This window comes from Pleurodeles waltl, chromosome 5 (genome assembly GCF_031143425.1).
Source record: "Pleurodeles waltl isolate 20211129_DDA chromosome 5, aPleWal1.hap1.20221129, whole genome shotgun sequence".
NCBI classification, from domain to species: domain Eukaryota; kingdom Metazoa; phylum Chordata; class Amphibia; order Caudata; family Salamandridae; genus Pleurodeles; species Pleurodeles waltl.
In genome coordinates, this window is record NC_090444.1 from 609,927,208 (window position 1) to 609,948,611 (window position 21,404).

Below are 21,404 nucleotides of genomic sequence, written 5' to 3' on the forward strand. Positions count from 1 at the left end.
GGGTTGGATGGGCAGTACAACTTATTTGGCCTTAACATGTTTATGAGGGAATAGGTTTTACCTGTCTTGCAATCTACTACAGCCAGATGGTGAGTTATAGTGCTGGTGGCCCACCGATTGTGGCAACCACCTCCACTTTTGCTGGTCATGTTCTCCTACATGTATATTTGCTATTGTATTATCAGTTTCGATGGAGAGTTGTTGCCTTCTTATCCTGGGAAGGGGAGGTGGGACGGTTTCTGTTGGTCTAGCCCCATGGTCCATTGTTCTCTGATATTGCCATGGCCCAGAGCGAGGGGGGGACAGGGTGGGATGGCCCCACTGCCTGGTTGATGATCTATTTGTTAATGTATAGTACATGGCGGACTCACTGAGGTATATTAGATCCTGGATTGTTAGGGGCTTGAACAATATGTCTAAACAATATAAAGTTTACATGTAACTCAAAAGATGGGGAGTCCATGTTGCCCCACTGCAAATGCCCCATGTGTCTGTTTCTGAAGGATTAGCGCTGCATAAGAGATGAAAGGATAAAAGTAATTACACTAATTTCTCTGCATTTGCAAGGGATGTCCTTATCTGGGTGCGGCCTGGGGTTCCCTTCCAGAAGACAAGGAATTATTGGATACAGCTGGGAGATATGTGGTGGTTACTGGTCACCTTGGAGGGAAAGACATAACCATATTCAACATCTTTGCCCCTAACTTGGACCAAGCTGGTTCCTTCGATGACTTGTCAAGAGTCATTGCTCCCTATATGCCACTGTCATTGATAATTGGAGGGGGTTTTAATAGTGTGGCTGACACCACACCTGAAAGATCTGACCTGCCCTGTGCAACTTCCAATAACACAGCTAGTGCAAAAATTCACAGAGTGGCAGAATCACTGGCTGGTTCATAGATACCTAGAGACGAACTTCCTCAGCAGAAAAGAGACTATCCCTTCTTCTCAGGAATGCACAAGTTGCATGTCCGTCTAGACACGTTTCTCTGCACACCGGATGTCCATGCCACGATTCAGAATGTTGAATACCTACTCATGACAATATGTGATTAAAACCCTGTCCTGCTCTCTTTTGAGTGAGTGATAGAGCGCTCCTGCATACCCACTTGGGGGTTGAAGGTTGAAACCCTTTAGGACCAGGTCTTTGAACATACAACCAGGGGGAGTTTTGCAGAGAATGGGGATATGGCCACCACAATGCAAGTGGAGTGGGGTGCTTTGAAAATGGTAATCCAGGGGCAATGTATAGCTAAAACTGTGGGGGGGGGGGGTGCAACGGACCTTGGTATGGTAAGTTGAAGTTCAAGAGGAGACACTTAGGTCTGTGGAGAGGGAGAGACCTAGGAATCCTGCACTACAACAATCACTGTTAGATGCAATTTAGAAATTTGCAGAGCATTTTAGAGAAACTCCACTGGTTTGATTACCATGAATATATGCTTAGGGCACATGCTGAGATGGATTAGTCTGGGACCCTTTTGACCTTGTTAGTCAATCCCATGAAAGGGGGCTGACTGATATTAGAGCTTGAAACCGAGATGGGTGGCAGGGTGTAAGGGGTAGAAGATATTAATGACAAGTTCAGACAGTATTACACTTCCCTCTACGTAGGTGCTGCTTGTCAGGTACAACAGGAGATAGATGATTTCATGAGGCTGCTGTCACTCTCAGGTATTACCTCGTAGGAAGCTGAGTTGCTGGGTGGAGATATCACAATAGACGAAGTTAAAGCTGTGGTGAAGAATATGGCCCAGGAGAAGAGACCAGAATCTGACGGCCACCTGGTCAAGTTCTATGCCACTTATATTGACCAACTTGCCTCCAAACTAGTGAAGGTTTATACAGTAGAGAGGGTGCTTAGCCACCTATCCACTTTTACGTGTGAAACGTTGGTGATTCAGTTTCTTAAAGGGGATGCCCACAACATGACATGAAAGCCTACAGACCTTTGTCAATGCTGAATGTCGACTATAAAATTCTTAGTTGCATAATAGATATTCAGTTCGGCATGTACATGATACATCTTGACTAGGCGGGCTTTATCTCAGGTTGCAGCACGGTAACCAGTATATGAAATGTCCTAAATCTGTTGCTGGATGATGCCTTTAATGGCCGTGCAGCGGTAGTAATGGCGGTGGATTGGCTGTTCCTCTATAGGGTGATGGAGAAAATGAGACTAGGGAGGAGGTTTGTGGGCTGGACTAAACTCCTGTACACAGGCCCCACTGCCCACGTTAAGATGGGCAGTGTGATCTCGGAAGCGTACGTAGTGGGGCGAAGGGCACGACATGGCTGGCCGCTGGCACCATTGCTACTTGCCATGGCAGTGGAGTCTTTGGCTTGCAGCGCGCGGCCTGGCGCCCATTATGAAGGCTAGCGGTGTGAGGGACCATTCATCACATTGCTCTGTATGTTGATGATATGCTGCTATTTCTAAAAGATAAGCATAGGCCATACAGCTGCTGGATCGATTTGGGGTGTTGTCGGGGCTGAGTATTAATTGGCAAAAAGGCAGCATGTTTCCTGCTTGTGCAGCTCCGGAACAAGTCCCCGATCTGCACAGACTGACGTGGGAACCCATCTGTCTGAAGTATTTGGGAGTGAAGATATACCATAACAACCATGATTTCCTTGAGGGTAATGTAGGAGTAGCAGTGAGAGACATGCAGTCTAGCACAGAGTTTCGGAAAACTCTGCAGGTTTTGGTAGCAGGCTGCATCGCTGTTGCTAAAATGGTGATCATACCCAGACGGCAATTCCGCTAACCATCCCTAGAAGTAAATTCCGAGAAATTGATGTACTGCTAATTGATTTGATATGGGGTTGATGCAGATGGTTGGATGGCTCTGTCCAAACTGCAGTGCCCCATTACGAACGGTAGTTTGGCGGCCCCAGATTTAACGTTCGGTGCTGCAGCACAAAGAAAACTGAAGGAAATTACAGAGTAGGTGGTCTATGGCATTGATCGAAGGGGGAGTTCGTATCGGGCAGGGGAACAACTAACATTTGAGGATCTCCAGGCAGAGTATGGCTTTCCAGCTGGGCAATTCTTACTGTACGGAGCGATTGTAGCAAGGGTCAATAAACACTGGGGGGCCGGGCAGACTCAACCACTCAGGCACCAGGGCTGTCATTTTATTTGTACTACCAAAGGTACTCGTAAGGCAATAACAGGTTTATATAAGCCAATCTGGACTGATATTATTGCTCCCCTATCAGGGTTACAGGAAAAGTGGGCAGAGGATCTTGGTGGACCGTTTTATGATGGGAACTGGCAAAAGATATTAGAACAGTTGCGAAAGGTCTCTAGGGATGCTATATTTAAACGAATTAACTTTTTTAACCATAGAGCTTATGTTACACCAGTTAACATTTACAAATTCTACAACGTTGTCCAAGCAGCAAGTCCCAGGTGTGGGGAGGAGGGGGCAGAAATATTTCATATGGTATGGGACTGCATCTTCCTCTCGGCTGTTTTGGATAGGGGTGGTCGGTTTCGTTAACAATGTTACCCACTGAAATATTTCATGTTCACTGAAAACATGTTTAGTGGCATTGTACCTTCACCCAACCAAGTGTTAGGTCACGACCAAGTCCATCGATCAAGCTCTGATCCTAGCTAAGTGCCACTTAGTTGGAAAGCCACCAGAAGGCCCAGTGTAGAAAAATGGCAAAAGCATCTTGTCAAGCAGGCAGGTTATGAGAGTTGTGAGTGGTTAAATGTGGCTAAGTGAGTGAGAGGATCCATAGACATAGCACGAGTACGGGATAATCTGTTAGACTGTATGAAAGATCCAGAGGCCTCGTCTATGGTCCCAAAAAATATATATGTGGAATTAGGAATAGTAAATCTAAACTTATCTGAACATACTTACCTTTATAGTAAGACACCAATATTTTTGTAGTACGACATTTAAAACTCAATTTCCTGGCAGCTTACCATGTAACCACAGCTCAGAGCCTAAACAGTAAAAACAAAAACAAGGCTCCACAGTTTACCGAATCTCTGCTTCCAATTGTTGGGCCACGTGTACACGTCCAAGCTGCCCAGGATAAATCCCTTGGGCATCTCTCCCTTGACGGTAGGCCGCGCTGAAAATCAAATCACAACAGATATGTTTAATTTTTTTTTTTACCGTGTACTTATACGAAGGTAAACTTGCACTCATGTCCTCATATTATTGTTTAAGCCTCTCATGCTGTTGATTAACCACCACTATGCACTTTGAGAGTTACAGTGAAAAAGGAGGCCATGGAGAGAGTAAATCAGAAACAGAAAACAAGCATTGGCAAAACCCATAGGTCGGTCCTATACAAGAGCTATTGGCTTTGGCAATGTGTTTTGCCATGTTGCAGTGTGGCTGCTGTGCAGCGAGGCTAAAAGTTAGTGGCTCAAAGTGTCAGAGTGGAGTGGGGGAGTAGAGGGTTGTAATGTGGATTTGTTGTAAAGTTGTAAAGTGGAGTAAGAGGAGTAGAGTGTTGTAGAGTGGCGTAGAGTTCAGTGGTTCAGTGGCAGAGAGTGTCATAGAGTGGAGTGGGGTGTAATAGGATGGAGTGGGTTGGAGTGGATTGAGCTAGGTGGATTGATTGGAATAGAGTGGGCTGGATCGGATTTGGGTTGAGTGGGACAGATTGAGTGGGGTGGATTGATGTGGGGGATTGGATCGGAGTGGAGTGGGTGGATTAAAATGGGATAAGTGGATGGGACTGAGGTGGATTCAAGTGGGGTGGATTAGATTGGACTGGGGTACGTGGTTTAGACTGGAGTAATATGGTGTGGTTTGGATTAGGGTGGAGTGATTGGATTGGAGTGATATGTCTGGGGTGGGGTGGAATGGATTGGGGTGGGGTGGATTGAATTGGAGTGGGGTGCATTGGATTGGACTGGAGTGGAGTGGATTGGAGTGGGGTGGCTTGGATTCACTGGATTGGAGTAGGGTGGATTAGATTGGAGTGGGGTGGATTGGACAGAGTGGGTGGATAGGATTGGAGGGGAGTGGATGGATTGGGGGTTGAATTGGATTGGAGTGGAGTAAATTGGATTGGAGTGTGTAGAGGGGTGGATTGGAGTGGGATGGGCTGGATGGATTGGAGTGAGGTGACCTGGATGGATTGGATTGGGCTAGAGTGGATGGATTGGAGTAGAGTGTGGTGTATTAAAGTGAGTGCGGTAGATTGGAATGGGGTGGGATAGAATGGAGTGGGTGGATTCGATTGGAGTGGGGCGGATTGAGATGGAGTGGGGTGTGTTGTATTGGGGTGGATTGGAGTAGATTGGGTTGGGGTGGATTGCACTCAGGTGGGGTGGATTGGAGTGCGGTGGGGTGGATTGGAGTTTGGTAGACTGAACTGGGATGGAGTGGGGTGGATTGGAGTGGATTAGATTGGATTGGAGTGGGGTAGGCTGGCTGGATTGGACTGAACTGGGATGGGGTGGGCTAGATTAAGGTAGAGTGTGGTGGATTGGATTGGGGTGGATTGGATTAAAATGGGGTGGGTTGGACGGGAAGAGGTAGACTGGAATGGGGTGGACTGGTTTTGGGGTGGGTTGGATTGCACTGAGGTGAGGTGGAGTGGATTGGTGTGGAGTGCACTGGAGTGGGGTCGACTAAAGTGGGGTATGGTGGACTGCAGCAGGGTAGACTGGATTGGGGTGGGTCGGGTTGGGGTGTATCTGATGGGGATGGTGTGGAGTGGATTGGAGTGAGGTGGATTGGACTGAATGGGGTGTATTAGGGGTGGGGTGGATTGGATTCTGGTGGATTGTATATGGGTTGGGTGGATTGGGTAGAGGCGCATTGGAGTGGAGTGGGTTGGATTGGAGTGGAGTGGGTTGTGGTGGATTGGACTGGCGTGGGGTACATTGGATTGCAGTGGGTGGATTGCTTTGGATTGCTTTGGGATGGATTAGACTTGTGTGGGGTGGATTGATTGGAGTGAGTTGACTGAATTGAAGTGGAGTAGATTAAGTTGGTTTGGAGTGGGGTGGATTGGACCAGATTAGGGTGGATTAATGTGGATTGTATTGGGTGGGATGGTGGTTGGTGTGGGTGGATTGGAATTGAGTAGGGTGGATTGGAATGGAGTAGGGTGGGTTTTATTGGAGTGGGGTGGAATGGACTGCATTAGGGTGAGTTGAGTTGGAGTGGGTTTGACTGGAGTAGGGAGGGCTGGATTGGAATAGGATGAGTTGAATTGGGGTGGGATGGATTGGAGTGGGGTGGATTGGGTGAATTGGACTGGAGTGGATTAGGGTGGATTGGATTGGATTGGGATGGATTGTGTTGGGGTGAGTTGTACTGAATTGGAGTGGGGTCGATTGGACTGGGCTGGATTAGGGTGCTGTGGATTCAAGTCGGGTGGACTGGATTGGTGTGGGGTAGACTGGATTGTAGTGAGTTGGATTGTGGTGGATTGAGTGGGGTGAATTGGCTTTGAGTGGGGTGGATTGGAGTGAGGTGAGGTGGATTGGATTGATTGGGGCAGATCGTTTTGGATTGGAATGGGTTGTTTGGGATTGGAGTGGGGCAGGGTGGAATGGTGCAGGTTGGAGTGGGGCAGTTTTTTTAAAATTAAAGTGGGGCAGATTGTTTTGGATATGAGTGAGGCAGATTGGAGTGTGGCAGTTTGTTTTGTATTGGAGTGGTGCTGATTGTTTTGGGTGGGGTGGGGCTGATTGAAATGAAGCAGACTGTTTTGGATTGGAATGGGCAGATTGGAGTGGGGCAGATTGGAGGGGACAGATTGCTTTGGATTAGAGTGGGCAGACTGGAGTGGGGCAGACTGGAGTGGGGCGGATTGTTTTGGTTTGGAGTGGGGTAGATTGGAGTGGGGCAGATGGTATGAGGGTGGATTGGAGTAAGGTGGATTAGATTGGTGTAGGGTGTCTTGGATGGGAGTGGTGTGGATTGGATGTGAATGGTGTGGATTGGAGTAAGGTGAATTGGATTGGAGTGGGGCATATTGTTTTGGATTGGAGTGGGACACATTGTTTTGGAGTGGAGTTGGGCAGATTGTTTAGGAATGGGGCAGATTGGAGTGGGCAGATTGTTTTGAATTGGAGTAGGGCAGAATGTTTTGAAGTGGTACAGATTGTTTTGGATTATTGTCGGGTGAATTGGATTGGGGCAGATTAGATTGGAGTAGGTTGGGAGTATTGGGGTGGGTTGGACTGGATTGGAGCGAGTGGTTTGGATTGGACTGGTGTGGGGTAAAGTGGGGTGGAGTGAACTGGATTGGTGTGGGGTGGACTGGATTGTAGTAGGGTGGACTGTGGTGGATCTGAGTGGGGTGATTTGTGTTTGAGTGGGGTGGAATGAGGTGAGGTGAGGTGGTTTGGATTGATTGGGGCAGACTGTTTTGGATTTGAATGGGTTGTTTGGGATTGGAGTTGGGCAGGGTGGAGTGCTGCAGAATGGAGTGGGACAGTGAGTAATGCTGCAGAATATTGTGGGGCGGGTTTTTTTTAATTGAGGTGGGGCAGATTGTTTTGGATTTGAGTGGGGCAGATTGGGGTGCAGCAGTTTGTTTTGTATTGGGGCGGGACAGATTGGTTTGGGTTGAGTGGGGCAGATTGGAGTGAAGCAGGTTGTTTTGGAAAGGAATGGGGTGGATTGGAGTGCGGCGGAATGGAGTGGGACAGATTGCTTTGGATTAGAGTGGGGCAGATTGGAGTGGGGCTGGTTGGTTAAGTTTGGAGTGGGGAAGATTGGAGTGCGGCAGATGGTATTAGGGTGGATTGGAGTGAGGTGGATAGGGTTGGCGTAGGGTGGATTGGATGTGAGTGGGGTGGATTGGGATAAGATTGGGGTGGATTGGAGTGGGGTGAATTAGGTTGGAGAGGGGTGGATTGGATTGGGATGAAGTGGATTGGATTAAAGTGGGGCATATTGTTTTAGAGTGGATTGGGGCAGAGTGAAGTGTGGCAGATTGGAATGGGGCAGATTGTTTTGGAATGGGACAGATTGTTTGGTTTTGTGTGGGGTGGATTTGGGTGAGGTGAGGTGGATTGGATTAATTGGGGCAGATTGTTTTGGATTGTAATGGGGTGTTTGGGATTGGAGTGGGGCAGTGTGGAATGGTGCAGGTTGTTTTGAATTAAAGTGGGCAGATTGTTTTGGATTTGAGTGGGGCAGACTGGAGTGGGGCGGATTGGAGTGGGACTGATTGCTTTGGATTAGAGTGGGCAGACTGGAGTGGGACAGATTGGAGTGGGGCAGATTATTTTGGTTTAGAGTGGGGCAGATTATATTGGGGTGGATTGGAGTGCAGTGGACTGGGTTGGTCTAGGGTGGATTGGATGGAAGTGGGGTGGATTGGATGTGAGTGGGTGGATTGGAGTGGGGTGAATTGGGTTGGAATGGGGCATATTGTTTTGGATTGGAGTGGGGCAGATTGGAGTGGGGCAGATTGTTTTGGAATGGAGACAAATGGAGTGGGGCAGATTGTTTTGAATTGGAGTGGGGCAGATTGTTTTGGAGTGGTGCAGATTGTTTTGGATTCATGTGAGACGAACTGGAGTGGGGCAGAGTAGGTTGGAGTAGGTTAGGAGGATTTAGAGTAGGGTGGGTTGGACTGGGGTGAGTGGTTTGGACATGAATTGGGGTAGATTGGTGTGGGGTAAAGTAGGGTGGATTGGGGTGGATTGCAGTGTGGCGGATTAAAGTGGGGTAGACTGGGGTTTACTGCTTGATTTTGTGCTAAAGCATAATTTCAGAAATTTTAAATAATAAAGAAAGAACGTTGTGTTTCACTATTTAGAACAAGATAATCTTTTGAGAAGAGCGCCCACGAGCAAAACAAAATATAACGAGTGTAAAGTGAGAAAAGATGACATGGTAAAATAAAAGAAAGCTGTAAAAAAACGAAAACTTTGCAATTTTGTTGGTCTTGCTGGGCACATTTTTGCCAGTCACAAGCCTTCTGTTTGGAGGGCACTAGAAGTTAAAAAGAACAAAATAGTACCTCGATCACGTCCTGTGCAGTGGACTGGCACTGATTGAGTTGAATCAATCAGTGCTTTGTCCCTATGCCACAGGGAGGAACGGAAATTATGCCCGGCCTTAAGTAGATATAAAGAAGAATGCCACACAAGCCAACAAGTGGTGAGCGACAGGCAGGCTCCAAGCTCTTTACTGTACAGACAACAGAGTCTTGGAAGCGAGACGCATGCACTAGTGCATGCCCTCGCGGCCTCAACCCTAAAAAGATGTAACACCAAACAGCATGTATGTAAGCCCCGATGGAATTAGCAAACAGTGTGCTGAAACAATGCCTATATACTGCATCTTTCTAAAGTCACCATCATTTTTATCAAAAGCAGATCAAGTCAAAATAAGGGCGGCAACTGATTTAACATTGTTAGGTTTAAAGATTTGTACTTAAGCACATACAAAAATCCCAATGTCGTTTAGAGTGACATTTATGTGTGAGAACAATTTCCTTCTCAGGTTTTGCTCGGGTGAAACAGTGCAAAAGATAATTATTCCCCATTAGGTTATATTGGCCTTCCGTAAAAAATGGATTTCGTGGTTGCAAAGCAATTGGATTTGCAAAATCATAGGCTTTGTGACTGCAAAATTCAAAGTCAGAATATGCAAAAAGTACTCTGGAAATCATAAATGTCTTTCCAACTCACAAAGTGTATTTGATGACTCATTATGATTTGGAAGGAGAGCTGCCATGCAAAGGGTGCCTCCCTCTTCCTTCCAATTCGAAAGGCTATGAATCATTTGCCTGAATTTGTAATAGTACTGGAGCTTTGCTGCTGAGGCTGAGTGCCATATGTGCAAGAACTCACATGGATTGCTCATCTACTATCTGGCAGAGGCCACAAGCAGTCCACATCCTGTTTATTTATCCCTTTGGGCTGTACCCGGCACCTAGGGTGCGTGCGATGTGGTTGCAAGCCACATAGAAGCTGCATGGGACTCTATATCCCTCCTAAAGTTATTTTGCGAATCGTGTATCAGCATGGTTGGCAGCGGGGCCTGTGCCTCCTAGCTTCCATGCTTATTCTTTGAGGATTCGACTGGGAGCTAGGTTGGGTCACAGATTGTATGGCCATATCCTTCCCTGACTAGCTCCTTGGGTGCAGCCCCTGCTATTTGTCAAATCACCCTCTGGGTATCACACTCCCTCTGGTCAGATTCCCCTGCCCGGCTGTCTCTGTGCAAGGGGTGCGTCCTTCACAAATGCCTTTGTGCTGATGCACTGGGTTGTCAGAAACCTCCTGCTAATAATGTCCTTCAGGCTGTTCTGTCAGATTTCTGATAATGTTTAAATGCCAGTACTTGCTGTAAATAGATTTAAAAAAATTATTTTGCTGTATTAATTATATTATTTTTCTGGCGGTGTTTTACGTTTATTTCAGTGTTATGAAATGGTCACAATATTGTGAGAATATTTATTTTTTTGTTTATTTTTATTTTTTGGTAATGTAAAATGCTGTTATTCCAATGTTTAGTAAAGACATGTCCTTATTTTATGTATTTATTGAAGTTGATATTGTGTATTGCGATATTTTTTACAACTTATTTGGTTACTTTAAGGTAAAAAAAAATTGGTTTCCAATATTTTTGTTATCAATGTAAGTCAAAATAGAAATTTATAAGTGTGATATTAAGGTCAATGAAATTTGTGTTTTTATTAGTTAAGTATAGGAAGGTGATATTTTTGTGACCAATATTTTTTTTCTGATATTCTTGTGAATCAATATATTTGCTATCAACATTATGGGGGGCCATTATGAGCCTGGCGGTCCTGCTCTGCCACGCCCGCAGTGGCGGCCAGACCACAGACAGCGTGGCTGTTCAGGGCTGCCAAATTATGACAACAGTAGGGAACTGTACTGCCAGGGGGGTAGGACCGCCTGGCCAAAGGTTGACCACCTTTGACCCGGCAGTCCACCTAAAACCACCCGTGGTATTTTTAGTATCCTTACTGCCAGGGATTCTGTGGCGGTGGCCCCGCCACGGAATCTCTGGCGGTAAAGATACTGGCGATAGGAATACTCATTCCTGTTGCCACTACAGGGCTTCCCATCCCCACCCCCTCCATGTAGGAGCCCCTCCAGCCCTGACCACATCAGAAGCTTCCCAACCCCCATGCAGCAATGCCTCCTGCACTATCCCCGTACTATACCCCCACCTTCCCATTAACACACGCACACACCACACTTGCATACATGCACGCACACATCACACATACATACATACATGCACACATCCACACTCACTCATTCACACACACATGCACACATGGCCACGACACTCCCTCCTGCATACACGCACACATACTCCCCCCACTCCCTGCATACACACAGTCACACAGACACTTGCACACACACGCACACAAACGCACACAACACCCCATCCCCTCCATTCACACACACACACACACACACACACCCATTCACGCACACAATATCGAACACCCCCACTCCACCTTAACTGGTGGTCGTCGGGGAGGGAACGGGGTCCATGGAGCTTGCTCCGCTGCCAACGCCCCGCCAACACAAGACCGCCACGCTGTCTACATGTAGTAATACGGCGGGCGGCGTTGTGGTGATGTGGCGGTGGCGACGGAGCAAGCTCCACTAGATCACTTACCGCCAGTATGGCTGCTGGTGGCTTTCCCACCAAATGGTGGCAGAGAGCAGCCTGCAGCCATAATATGGCTGTCATGTGGCGGGTGTGACTTCGGAGGTCTGAGAAAAAGACTGCTGAAGTCATAATGAGGGCCTATGTCATTGATCTATTCCAATGAAAGAACCTTCTATTATGTGGAAGTATTCACCAAACAGGCAATAGCAAATAGCAAGAAAATACATCTTTGGCCTGATCCAAGATGCAATTGAAAATGAGTTAAGCCAGTGGTAGAAGGGGGCTCATCCAAGTAAGCCAATGGTTTGAAAAAGGTTGGGCCAACACCTATTCTCAGTTTATTTACCACAAGAGGTTTCCTTTGCCAGATTTCCAAAGTTAATCTCCAAATATGAGGGCTTAATTTGCAAAATATTCAATATAAGTGTCCAAAGAATTTCCAGAATCCTGAGACCAGTATTGCTCAATGTCGGGGTTACTGAATACCTTGGTTGCATAGTCTTGATTCAGCCTCAGACCTTTGATCCTTTTACTTTTCTACGTTTTACATCTGTCATTGATTTTCCACCTTTCTCTGACTTCTTCTTTCCCCTTTTTGTGTTTTTCTCTCTTTTGTTCTGGGTCAAAGTCGTATAAGGAAAAATAAGTGCTGGCCCACAAAAATGGGTGCCAGTGGGCCCCACCTAAAACTACCAGCTCAAATTAAGCACTATCAAATCTGCATTAAACTAAAAGCCGCTAAAAAGCTCTCAGAAGCAGTTATGGCACAGCAATAGATACATAGAATAAACCCACATAAATGGTGAGCATGAATATTGCACAACGATTGCTGTTTCAGCAACAGTCTTTTGCACTTGTTTGCCAGTGTCTTTCTTTGATGGTTGCCTCCACATGTTATCTTATGTGAGCGGGCACAAATCACTGGGTTATCGGATGGATCATTTAGTCCGGAGTTGTACAGCTTTTGGTAGGGCTCTGGTTACAATAGCACTCAAGTTGGAAGTAATCAAAATTCACTGTCGCATGGTGAATTGTTTGATACATCATGTGTGAAATGGGTTGGTGGTCTCGTCCAGCTCTAAGTGATGTGATATCTGCTTTGCACATAAAATACAGTTGAAGAGTGAACAATTGACATCCATGTTGTTGCATGCATGGACAGGCCAAGTAGGACAGGAGCAGAATAAGTTAGCCGGTAGCCTCATGGTGGTGGCTTGCCGCTCTTCACAGCGTTTTGCTTTGCTTAGGATTTGATATTATGCGTCATGATTGTCATTCGGAGCCCAGCCTCTTATGGTGGGGCAATCGGCTCTTCAACTGAAGGTCTATGTGTTGTACACAATACCCCAGCATTATTATTGTACTTTCTGTCAACTACCTCACAGTTGTATCACTAGTACAATACAATACCAGCCCGCAAGCTCTTAGCAGCATTTTGTGTCATACTGTTTCTCGTACTGACTCCTTATTTTTGCCTCAATTGCTCCAACACATAGGCCTCTTACCCAAAAATAGGAGTCCAGTCTTTAAATTCCCTCAGTTTTATTGCTGTAGCTGGTCCTGCCATCGCTGCTCCTGAAACGAACACATGCATCACTATTTTAAATGAGGTTAAACTAATTGCATATTATTTTCGGCGTGGGTAAGGATTAAACATTGCACTATATTTTAAAATACAAGTTTAACATTATGGTTTGTACCTAGGACAGAACCCTTGGAATTAAACTGTTCTACATTTTGTTACCTGTGCTTGTATTTTGCATTGTGCTACGTTTGAGTATTGAATTAATATAGAATTTGCTACTACAGTTGTGTAACTTGGTAATGCTGTGAAACAACAGCTGTTACTATTATCCAAGTAATTTTTTGAAGCTTCATAAATGATTAAAGACAATTTATCTAATCTATCCTCACACCTTGAGGTCACATATAAATCCCTGCAGCGTGTTCCCTAAACCACTGAGCTACTTTGCCATATTTAACAACTGCACCCCCACACACAATTTAAATATGAAAACATCACAGAGCATGGTGGTGCGGTGATCTTGAAAATCCCTCAAGATGTCTTCATGTTTGGCACACACATACAGCTTCTACAGCAACACTACAATTTAAAACCGCAACAAGCATGGGGGATGTATACCACAAATGTTATTTCGTGCCCACAAACTAAACAACGCCAGGAGCATTCTTTCCGACCACTGAGCCACAAAATGTAGATTCAGTAAAAGTGCCAGGAATACCGGAAGTAAGTATGTATTCGAAAGGAGTTCTACCATAGGACATTGCTCCTGACTTTTTTTTAAATATATTGTGAAAAACCATTCACTCCCATCTCCTTAGTGTGACTTTCACAGTCCATGTCAAAATTAGTTATTGAAGGCACACAGAATATTTTACAGTCAACTGAGATCAGATGGCAAATGTAGAATACAGAAATTGAAAATATTAACCAATCAGGCATCAGTATTCAAGGTGTTCATGTGATCATCTCTTTGACACAACCACAAAACTCTAGTTCCGCAGCAATTGTACAGCGCAAATGTGGTTAATAAAAGTATTCAGAATTAGAAATTGTTTTCAGCTTTAATGGGCCCTCTATAAGACAACATTACTGTGAAAGAATCTTTTGGTGTCGTCTTTTTACCAAGTTTACATACCAAAAGGTAGGTACATAGATTAAAGTACCACAGTCATTTTGTATCCCATGTATACTTTACTTCTTCTGCTCAGTCTCATCACAAAGTTACAAGTCCTCCTGTGGAGCATTTTATCCCCTAATGGGAATCTGGATTTCTGTGCATGTTCTTCCTCAAGATTGCAGTGTCCAGCATGGTCTTGCACTTTGTTGTGGAAGGTTGTAGGTCAAGTAAAAGAAGGGGTACCTTATGTGCTACTTGTTGGTGCTTGATAGCCACTTGATTACATTTGGTGCTTTTGGCCTCTGTGGTTGTGACTTCCACTGATGGGAGCTTGCTTGTAGTAAGAGCCATGTTTTTTAGGGTCGAGCCTGCGTTGCATGCGCTCACGCATGCGTAAAGCTAGGAGACTCTTTAGTGTTCAGAAAAGGGCTCCGAGCACTGTCAACATGACGTCAGTGTTTTTTATTGGTTCGTGGGCTTGCCTAAAAAAATCTGCTTGCTTTCATTAGTCGAAAGCAGGCATATGTCATGCCTTTTCCGGTGGCTAGCCCTCCTCCAGCGCAGCGACCAAGTACAGAAAACATGCGAGGCTCGCTGTTTTCCATCGGGCTCGTGGACTTCTTTTTCTCTAATTTACGAGCCCGATCTCGCTTGGCAGAAGTCGAGCGCTTTACATAGTTAATTTAACTTTTTCTGGTTATGTACATTAATGCACTTTTTCCCGATAGGTGAAAAGTCGGGTTAGGAGTTTAGAACGCGATCAGCTCTAACATGAGCAAACGCGAGACCCGATGCATTGTAAATGCTTGTTTCCGGATGTTAGTGTCCTAGTCCATGTTTGTATTTGATGCTGGACCAGAAAGATGCTTTGTAAATTTCCAAATCCAAATCTCCAATCAGAAAGACCTGATGTGAGATGAATCACTGTCTTCAAAGGGAGGACCCCTGGTAAAAAGTATGCTTGAACCACATCCCTAACCATTGCAGTTATAGAAACACACAATCCCTGCACTTTCTTGCACCGATCACTGTACCACCCTTCCTATCAGTAGCAACCTACTGGTGTGTACGCTAAATATTGCATTCAGAAAATCAACTCATGCAATTCTGAAGGATAAAATATAGAATCTAAAATATTGAAAGCTAAGCATAGATTTTCTACACTTAACTCTACATGTATGTGGCTTTGTATATATATATATATATATATATATATATATATATATATATATAGATAGATAGATAGATATAGATAGATAGATATAAATATATATATATATATATGCATATATATATATATATATATATATATATATATATATATATATATATATATATATATATATATATATATCATGAAAACATGAAAAAACTAAGGTGGTGCCTAAGTTATTTATTTAAGGTATAACTATAACTTTAGATTTCTCATGTTTGTGTAGTTAAAGTTTGGTTTGTATAGGAAAAATAAATACAGTTTTCCTAACTATGACTAAGCTTTAACCTTTGTTTATTTAATTGAATTTCAATAGTTTTTATTTTTTTTAAATAAAGAAGTGTTTCGAATCATAGACTACATTCTCATCGAGTAGAGTATCATTAAGTGGAGTGTCATAGAGTACAGTGAAGTGGCGTAGTGTAGAGTGGAGTAAAGTGTCATAGAGTGGAGTGACGTGTGTCCTCGAGTGGAGTGATGTGTTTATGATTGGAGTGGCATGTTGTAGAGTGGAGTGTGGGACAGTACAATGGAGTGGCATAGAGTGGAGTGCATGTCATAGAGTGCAGTGGAGTGGCTTGTCATAGAGCGGTGTGTCGTAGACTATCTAAGAGTGGAGGTTTGTAGGGTGAAATGTTGTACTGTGTAGTGGCATGTCATGAGTGGTGTTGCATTCCGTTGAGTGGAGTGGAATTGAGTACCATGGAATGGTTTGTTCTAAACTGGAGTAGTGTGTTGTAGAGACGAATAGAGTGGTGTGTTGTAGTGTGTTGTAGAGTAGAGTGGTATAGAGTGTAGGGACATAGAGTGGGGTAGAGTGGTGTAGAGTGGAGTGGGGTGTTGTACAGTTCAGTGGGGTGGCGTGCCATACAGTGGTGTGTTGTACAGTGTTGTATGGTGGAGTAGATTGGCATAGAGTGGAGTAGAGTGTTTTAGAGCGGAGTGGTGTAGAGTGGTGTGGCATCTCGAGAAGTACTGTACACTGTGTTACAGTGGAGTAGCATAGAGTGGAGTGGCATAGCGTTCAGTAGTGAAGTAGAGTGTATTAGAGTAGAGTAGTGTGTCATAAAGGGAAGTGGAATAAAATAGTATGTTGAGGCATAGAGGGCGTTGTGTAAAGTGTCATATAGTGAAGTACAGTGTTGTACAGTGGCAGTGAGTGGAGTAGATTGTAGTAGATTGTAGAGGCGTAGAGTGGAGTGGGTAAGAGTGGCATAGATTAGAGTGGAGTGCTGTACAGTGGAGTGCCAGTGAGTGGTGTGTCATCATAGAGTGTAGTGTTGTACAGTGTCATATAGTTGAGTATTGTGGAGTGGAGTGACAAAGAATTGAGGGAAATACAGTGGAGTAAAGTGTTTTACAGTAGAGCACTGTAGATTGGAGTGGCATCTCGCTAAGCACAGTAAAGTGGCATAGAGTGGGTGAAGTGTCATAGATTGGAGTATCATAGAGTGGAGTGTCATCGACTGGTAGCACAGAGTATCATGTAGTGGAGTGTTGTTGAGTACAGTCTCATAGATTGACATAGAGTGGAATAGAGTTTTAAATAGTGGAGTGATATAGAGTGGAGTAATGTGGAGTACAGTGTCATAGAGTGAAGTGTTGTAGAGTGGAGTGTCAAACAGTAGAGTGGAGCAGAGTGTCCCACAGTATAGTGTCATAGGGCGGAGTGTTGTCAAGTAGGTACAGTAGTGTGTGATAGAGTGTGGTAGAGTGGAATAGAGTGGTGTACAGTACAGAAGCATACAGTTGAGTATAGTCTTCTAGAGTGAAGTAGTGTGCCATAAAGTAAAGTGGAGTGTCATACAGTGGAATGGAGTGCCATAGAGTGGAGTGTCGTAGAGTGAACTACCATTGAGTGGAGTTGTTGAATGAATTGTCATAGAGTGGAGTAGAGAGGAGTACGGTGAAGTAGAGTGCATAGAGTGGAGTGTCATCGAGTGCAGTGTCACAGAGTTGAGTTGATGGAGTGTCAGAGAGTGGTGAACCATGTCATACAATGAAGTGGCATGTCATAGAGAGGAGTAGAGTGACTTGTTGTAGAGTGTCATAAGATGTAGAAGAGTGGAGTAGAGTGTTGAAGAGAGGTATAGAGTGTAGTATAGTGTTGTATAGTAACATTCTATAGAGAGTAGTACAGTGCCATAGAGTGGAATGGCGCAGAATGGAGTAAAATGTCACAGAGTGGAGTGGTGTGTCATGGAGTGTTGTAGAGTGGAGTGAAGTCTTTTAGAGTGGATTGGTGTGTCATAGAGTGGAGTGGTGTGCCATAGATTGGAGTGCTGTGTCATAGAGTAGAGTGAAGTGGCGTGTCATATGGGGTCATAGCGTGGAGTTTAGTGTAGGGCATAAAGTTCAGTAGAGTGTTGTAGAGTGCAATGGTGTAGGACGGAGTGGGGTGTTGTACAGTAGGTTGGAGTGCTGTGTCATAGAGTGGCATGTCATAGAGTGCATAGACTGAAGTACATTAGCATAGGGTAGAGAGGGACAGAGTGTAGTAGAACGCTGAAACGTGCAGTGGGGTAGTGAAGTGGTGTCTCCTGGAATACAATAGAGTGGTGCATCATTGAGTAGCATGTTTTAAAGTGTGTTACAGTGGAGTGCGTAGAGTGGAGTGGCATTAACTGAAGTAGTGGAGTAGGGTGAGAAAGAGTGAAGTAGTGTGTCATAAGTGCCACCACACTATAGCTGTGCATTTCTACAGTTCTTTTACGGCCGACACGGAGAGGCTCACTAGTGTGAAAGTTATCGAGGGGCACAGACCGGATGCCACAGTATAGACACGGCCGAGAGGGGAGCTGGATGTCCCGCGGAGCGACCACTATAAGCACGCGCGGAGAGGCAGGGATCTCGACCTCATCTAACCCCCAAATTGGAGCATAGCACCAAGCACACGAGCAGTCGCAATTATAAAATCAAAACCACTGGATAGAGCGACGCTGTTAATCAACGGTCTTGAGACGGGTTGCTACAGCGGAGGACAACCTGCATAACTTAAGGTTAATAAAAAAAAGTGGTGAAACCGAAAGCACAAAAAACACAAACTGAAACTGGACCCTCATCAGCCTCAGAAATGGACATAGAACCTCACCCAAATGTCCTACACAGAGTAACAGAAACCCTGCCGCCCACTCCGTGCAAATGGAAAAGGTACTCCAAGCAATTCTTGACACCAAAACATCGTTAGAAGGAAAAATAGACACCGTAGTGGCTGAAGTCAACACGCTTCGAATGGAACAACGAAAACTCACAGAAAGGGTCGCAACAACTGAAATAACCCTTAAATCGACGCAACCAGACATAATAGACCTAAAACAGCGGCTTCAACAACAGGAAACTGAAATACTACGACTAAACAAACGGGCTACGAAGCGCAAGGACGCTCTTGCCGCAATAATGTAAGATTCCTTGGTTTCCCGGAGAAGATTGAACTCCCAAACGCAGAACTATTCCTGGAGCGCTGGCTTAGTGAAAACATATTTACAAATGACCCCCCACCACTATTAATAGTGGAACGTGCACACCGAGTTCCAGGGGGCCCTTCCCGTCCGGGAGCCCCACCGGGACCACTAATCGCGAGACTTCTCAACTACAGAGACAGGGACCAGACACTAAGAAACTTCCGTACAACAGGCCCAATTGAAATAGAAAATACCAAAATCACGGCCTACCCAGACTACACAGCTGAAGTCCAACGCAAACGCGCTACCTTCAACACAGCAAAACAAATATTGAGAGATAAAAACTATTCATACTCATTGATGTACCCAGCTAAACTGCGGGTAGTGGACGGCGAAAGGTCACATATATTCCCAACATCAGAAGATGCTTGGACTTTGATACACGCGAAAGGACTGATAGACCCTACAGCTGAGACCCGAAAACAAAAAGAGTGGCTGACTCCACAACCGCGACGCAAAAGAAAATCAACACGGAAAACAGAATTGGGTCCAACGAAATCACAAGTAGAGGCGGAACAGCTCCAAGTCTTAAAACTGGTGAACAGGTTTTCATCCATTCAACCACAACCCAGCCAAGACACAAATAATTCAGATTCAGGCTCAACGAACAGTCAACAAGGACTAACAACGGGACCAATGATCACACCACGCTCGGCGGACGACCTTTAATTCTGCAATAGTGAGACTTCCGCAAGACGCACTCGAGAACTCAAGGAACAAAAGCAGAACAATGAAAACATCGCAGAAACTCTTCCCCTGAAAATCAAGTAAGCCTGGAGCAAAAACCAGACTTGACATAAATAGAACACGTGAGAGGATGCAAAAACAAACTACCGGGCTGGAAATCGGAGACACTCTGGGAAAAAGCGCAACGCCCTCCCCCCCAACCCAATGGGTAACCAAAAGGACCTTGCAATAGCAAATGTAAAAAGTTGCACCAGTTGTGCCTTGCAGCCCCCAGTAAGATTAACCAATGTAAGTTCTACTCTCTCTTTTACTTTTATTCTTTCCCACAAGATGCTTAATATCCCACACAAAGGAGATTTGGGGCGTGACGGGTGTAATGGCCTGGGAACCGGGACACGTGAAACACACTATATTAAGCAAACCACACAAAATGACGATACACAATATAGTAACCTGGAATGTAAGGGGATTAGCAAATATGTCTAAAAGACATAAGATACACTCATACCTTAAACGACACAAAATACATATAGCTATCCTACAAGAGACGCATGCCACAGCACACGAACTGTGTGAAATAGATAAAAAATGGTTGGGAACAACACACGGAACCAAAACCTCGACATATGCGAAGGGAGTATTAATATGGATAGCTCCGGGTGTACCGTATACAATCAAAAATGTACATACAGACAACAATGGAAGATACACTAGCCTAGATGGAGAGTTAGACGGAAAGCAACTAACGATAATCGGACTATATGCACCCAACATGGGACAGGGTGAATTCCTCCAAACTATTACCACGCAACTCCCATATGACCCGACCATACCCACTATTTGGGGAGGTGACTTTAATAGTGTAATCAAGATGTCATTAGACAGATCACCCCCCCCCAATGAGAGACATCCAATGCAAGACACTGTCCTGCGCACTTAATAAATGGATACAAGAAAGAGAACTACAAGACATATGGTGACGCTTACACCCCACAGATAGAGAATACTCTTTCTACTCACCAGTACACCATCTCCATACGAGAATAGATTTATTATTATGCACTAAAGGGCTAGCGCATATGATACATAACGCAACACACCTCGCCAAAACCCTATCAGACCATTGCCCGCTACTAGTAACATTAAAATGGGGAAGACAAATAACATGCATACCAACATGGCGCCTACAACCCACCCAATTACGTGATCCCCCTTTCCGCGCTAAAATAGCAGAAGAAATAGAAACATACTTTGCAATTAATACAAAGACAACAACATCACGTGCTGTAGAATGGGACGGTCACAAGGTAGTTATAAGGGGCATGTGTATAGCAACAGCAGGAGGGGTCCGCCGAGCATTAAGTACAGAACTACAAGATACAGAAAGCAAAATTCGCAACACAGAATGTGAAATGGCTTTGGGGAGAGGCAATAGTAACGAGCTAGCTAACCTCAAAAATCAATGGAAAGCAACCAAGACACAATTGCGCAAATTTGATCATAAACACTACATAGCACGTCTACACGCTGAAGGCGACCGCTCTAGAAGATTGTTAGCATGGCTAACAAAAGGGACACAGAAAGTCACTCCCATAAATGCTATACGCCAAGACACAGGCACAATGATAAACACACAACTAGAGATTAACGATACATTCAAACAATAGTGTAGCAAACTATACACAGCAGAACCTCCCCCACACCCGACACAACTGGCAAAGTTTTTTCAACAAGCCCCAATGAAAAGACTAACTGCAGAACAAACAACCAACCTGGATAGACCAATAGAAAGGGA

General features: G+C 44.8%; 1 protein-coding gene across 1 annotated transcript in view; it reads right to left on the reverse strand.

Moving 5' to 3' along the window:
* Nucleotides 1-21,404, reverse strand: part of SPMIP3 (sperm microtubule inner protein 3) — a 64,219-nt gene that overhangs the window by 26,896 nt on the left and 15,919 nt on the right. The window contains exons 2-3 of the mRNA XM_069236726.1: nucleotides 13,112-13,181; nucleotides 4,003-4,095 (exon numbers count right to left, since the gene is read on the reverse strand). Of these exons, the coding sequence (XP_069092827.1) occupies nucleotides 4,003-4,095; nucleotides 13,112-13,181 (163 nt within the window). The remainder of the gene's footprint in view (nucleotides 1-4,002; nucleotides 4,096-13,111; nucleotides 13,182-21,404) is intronic.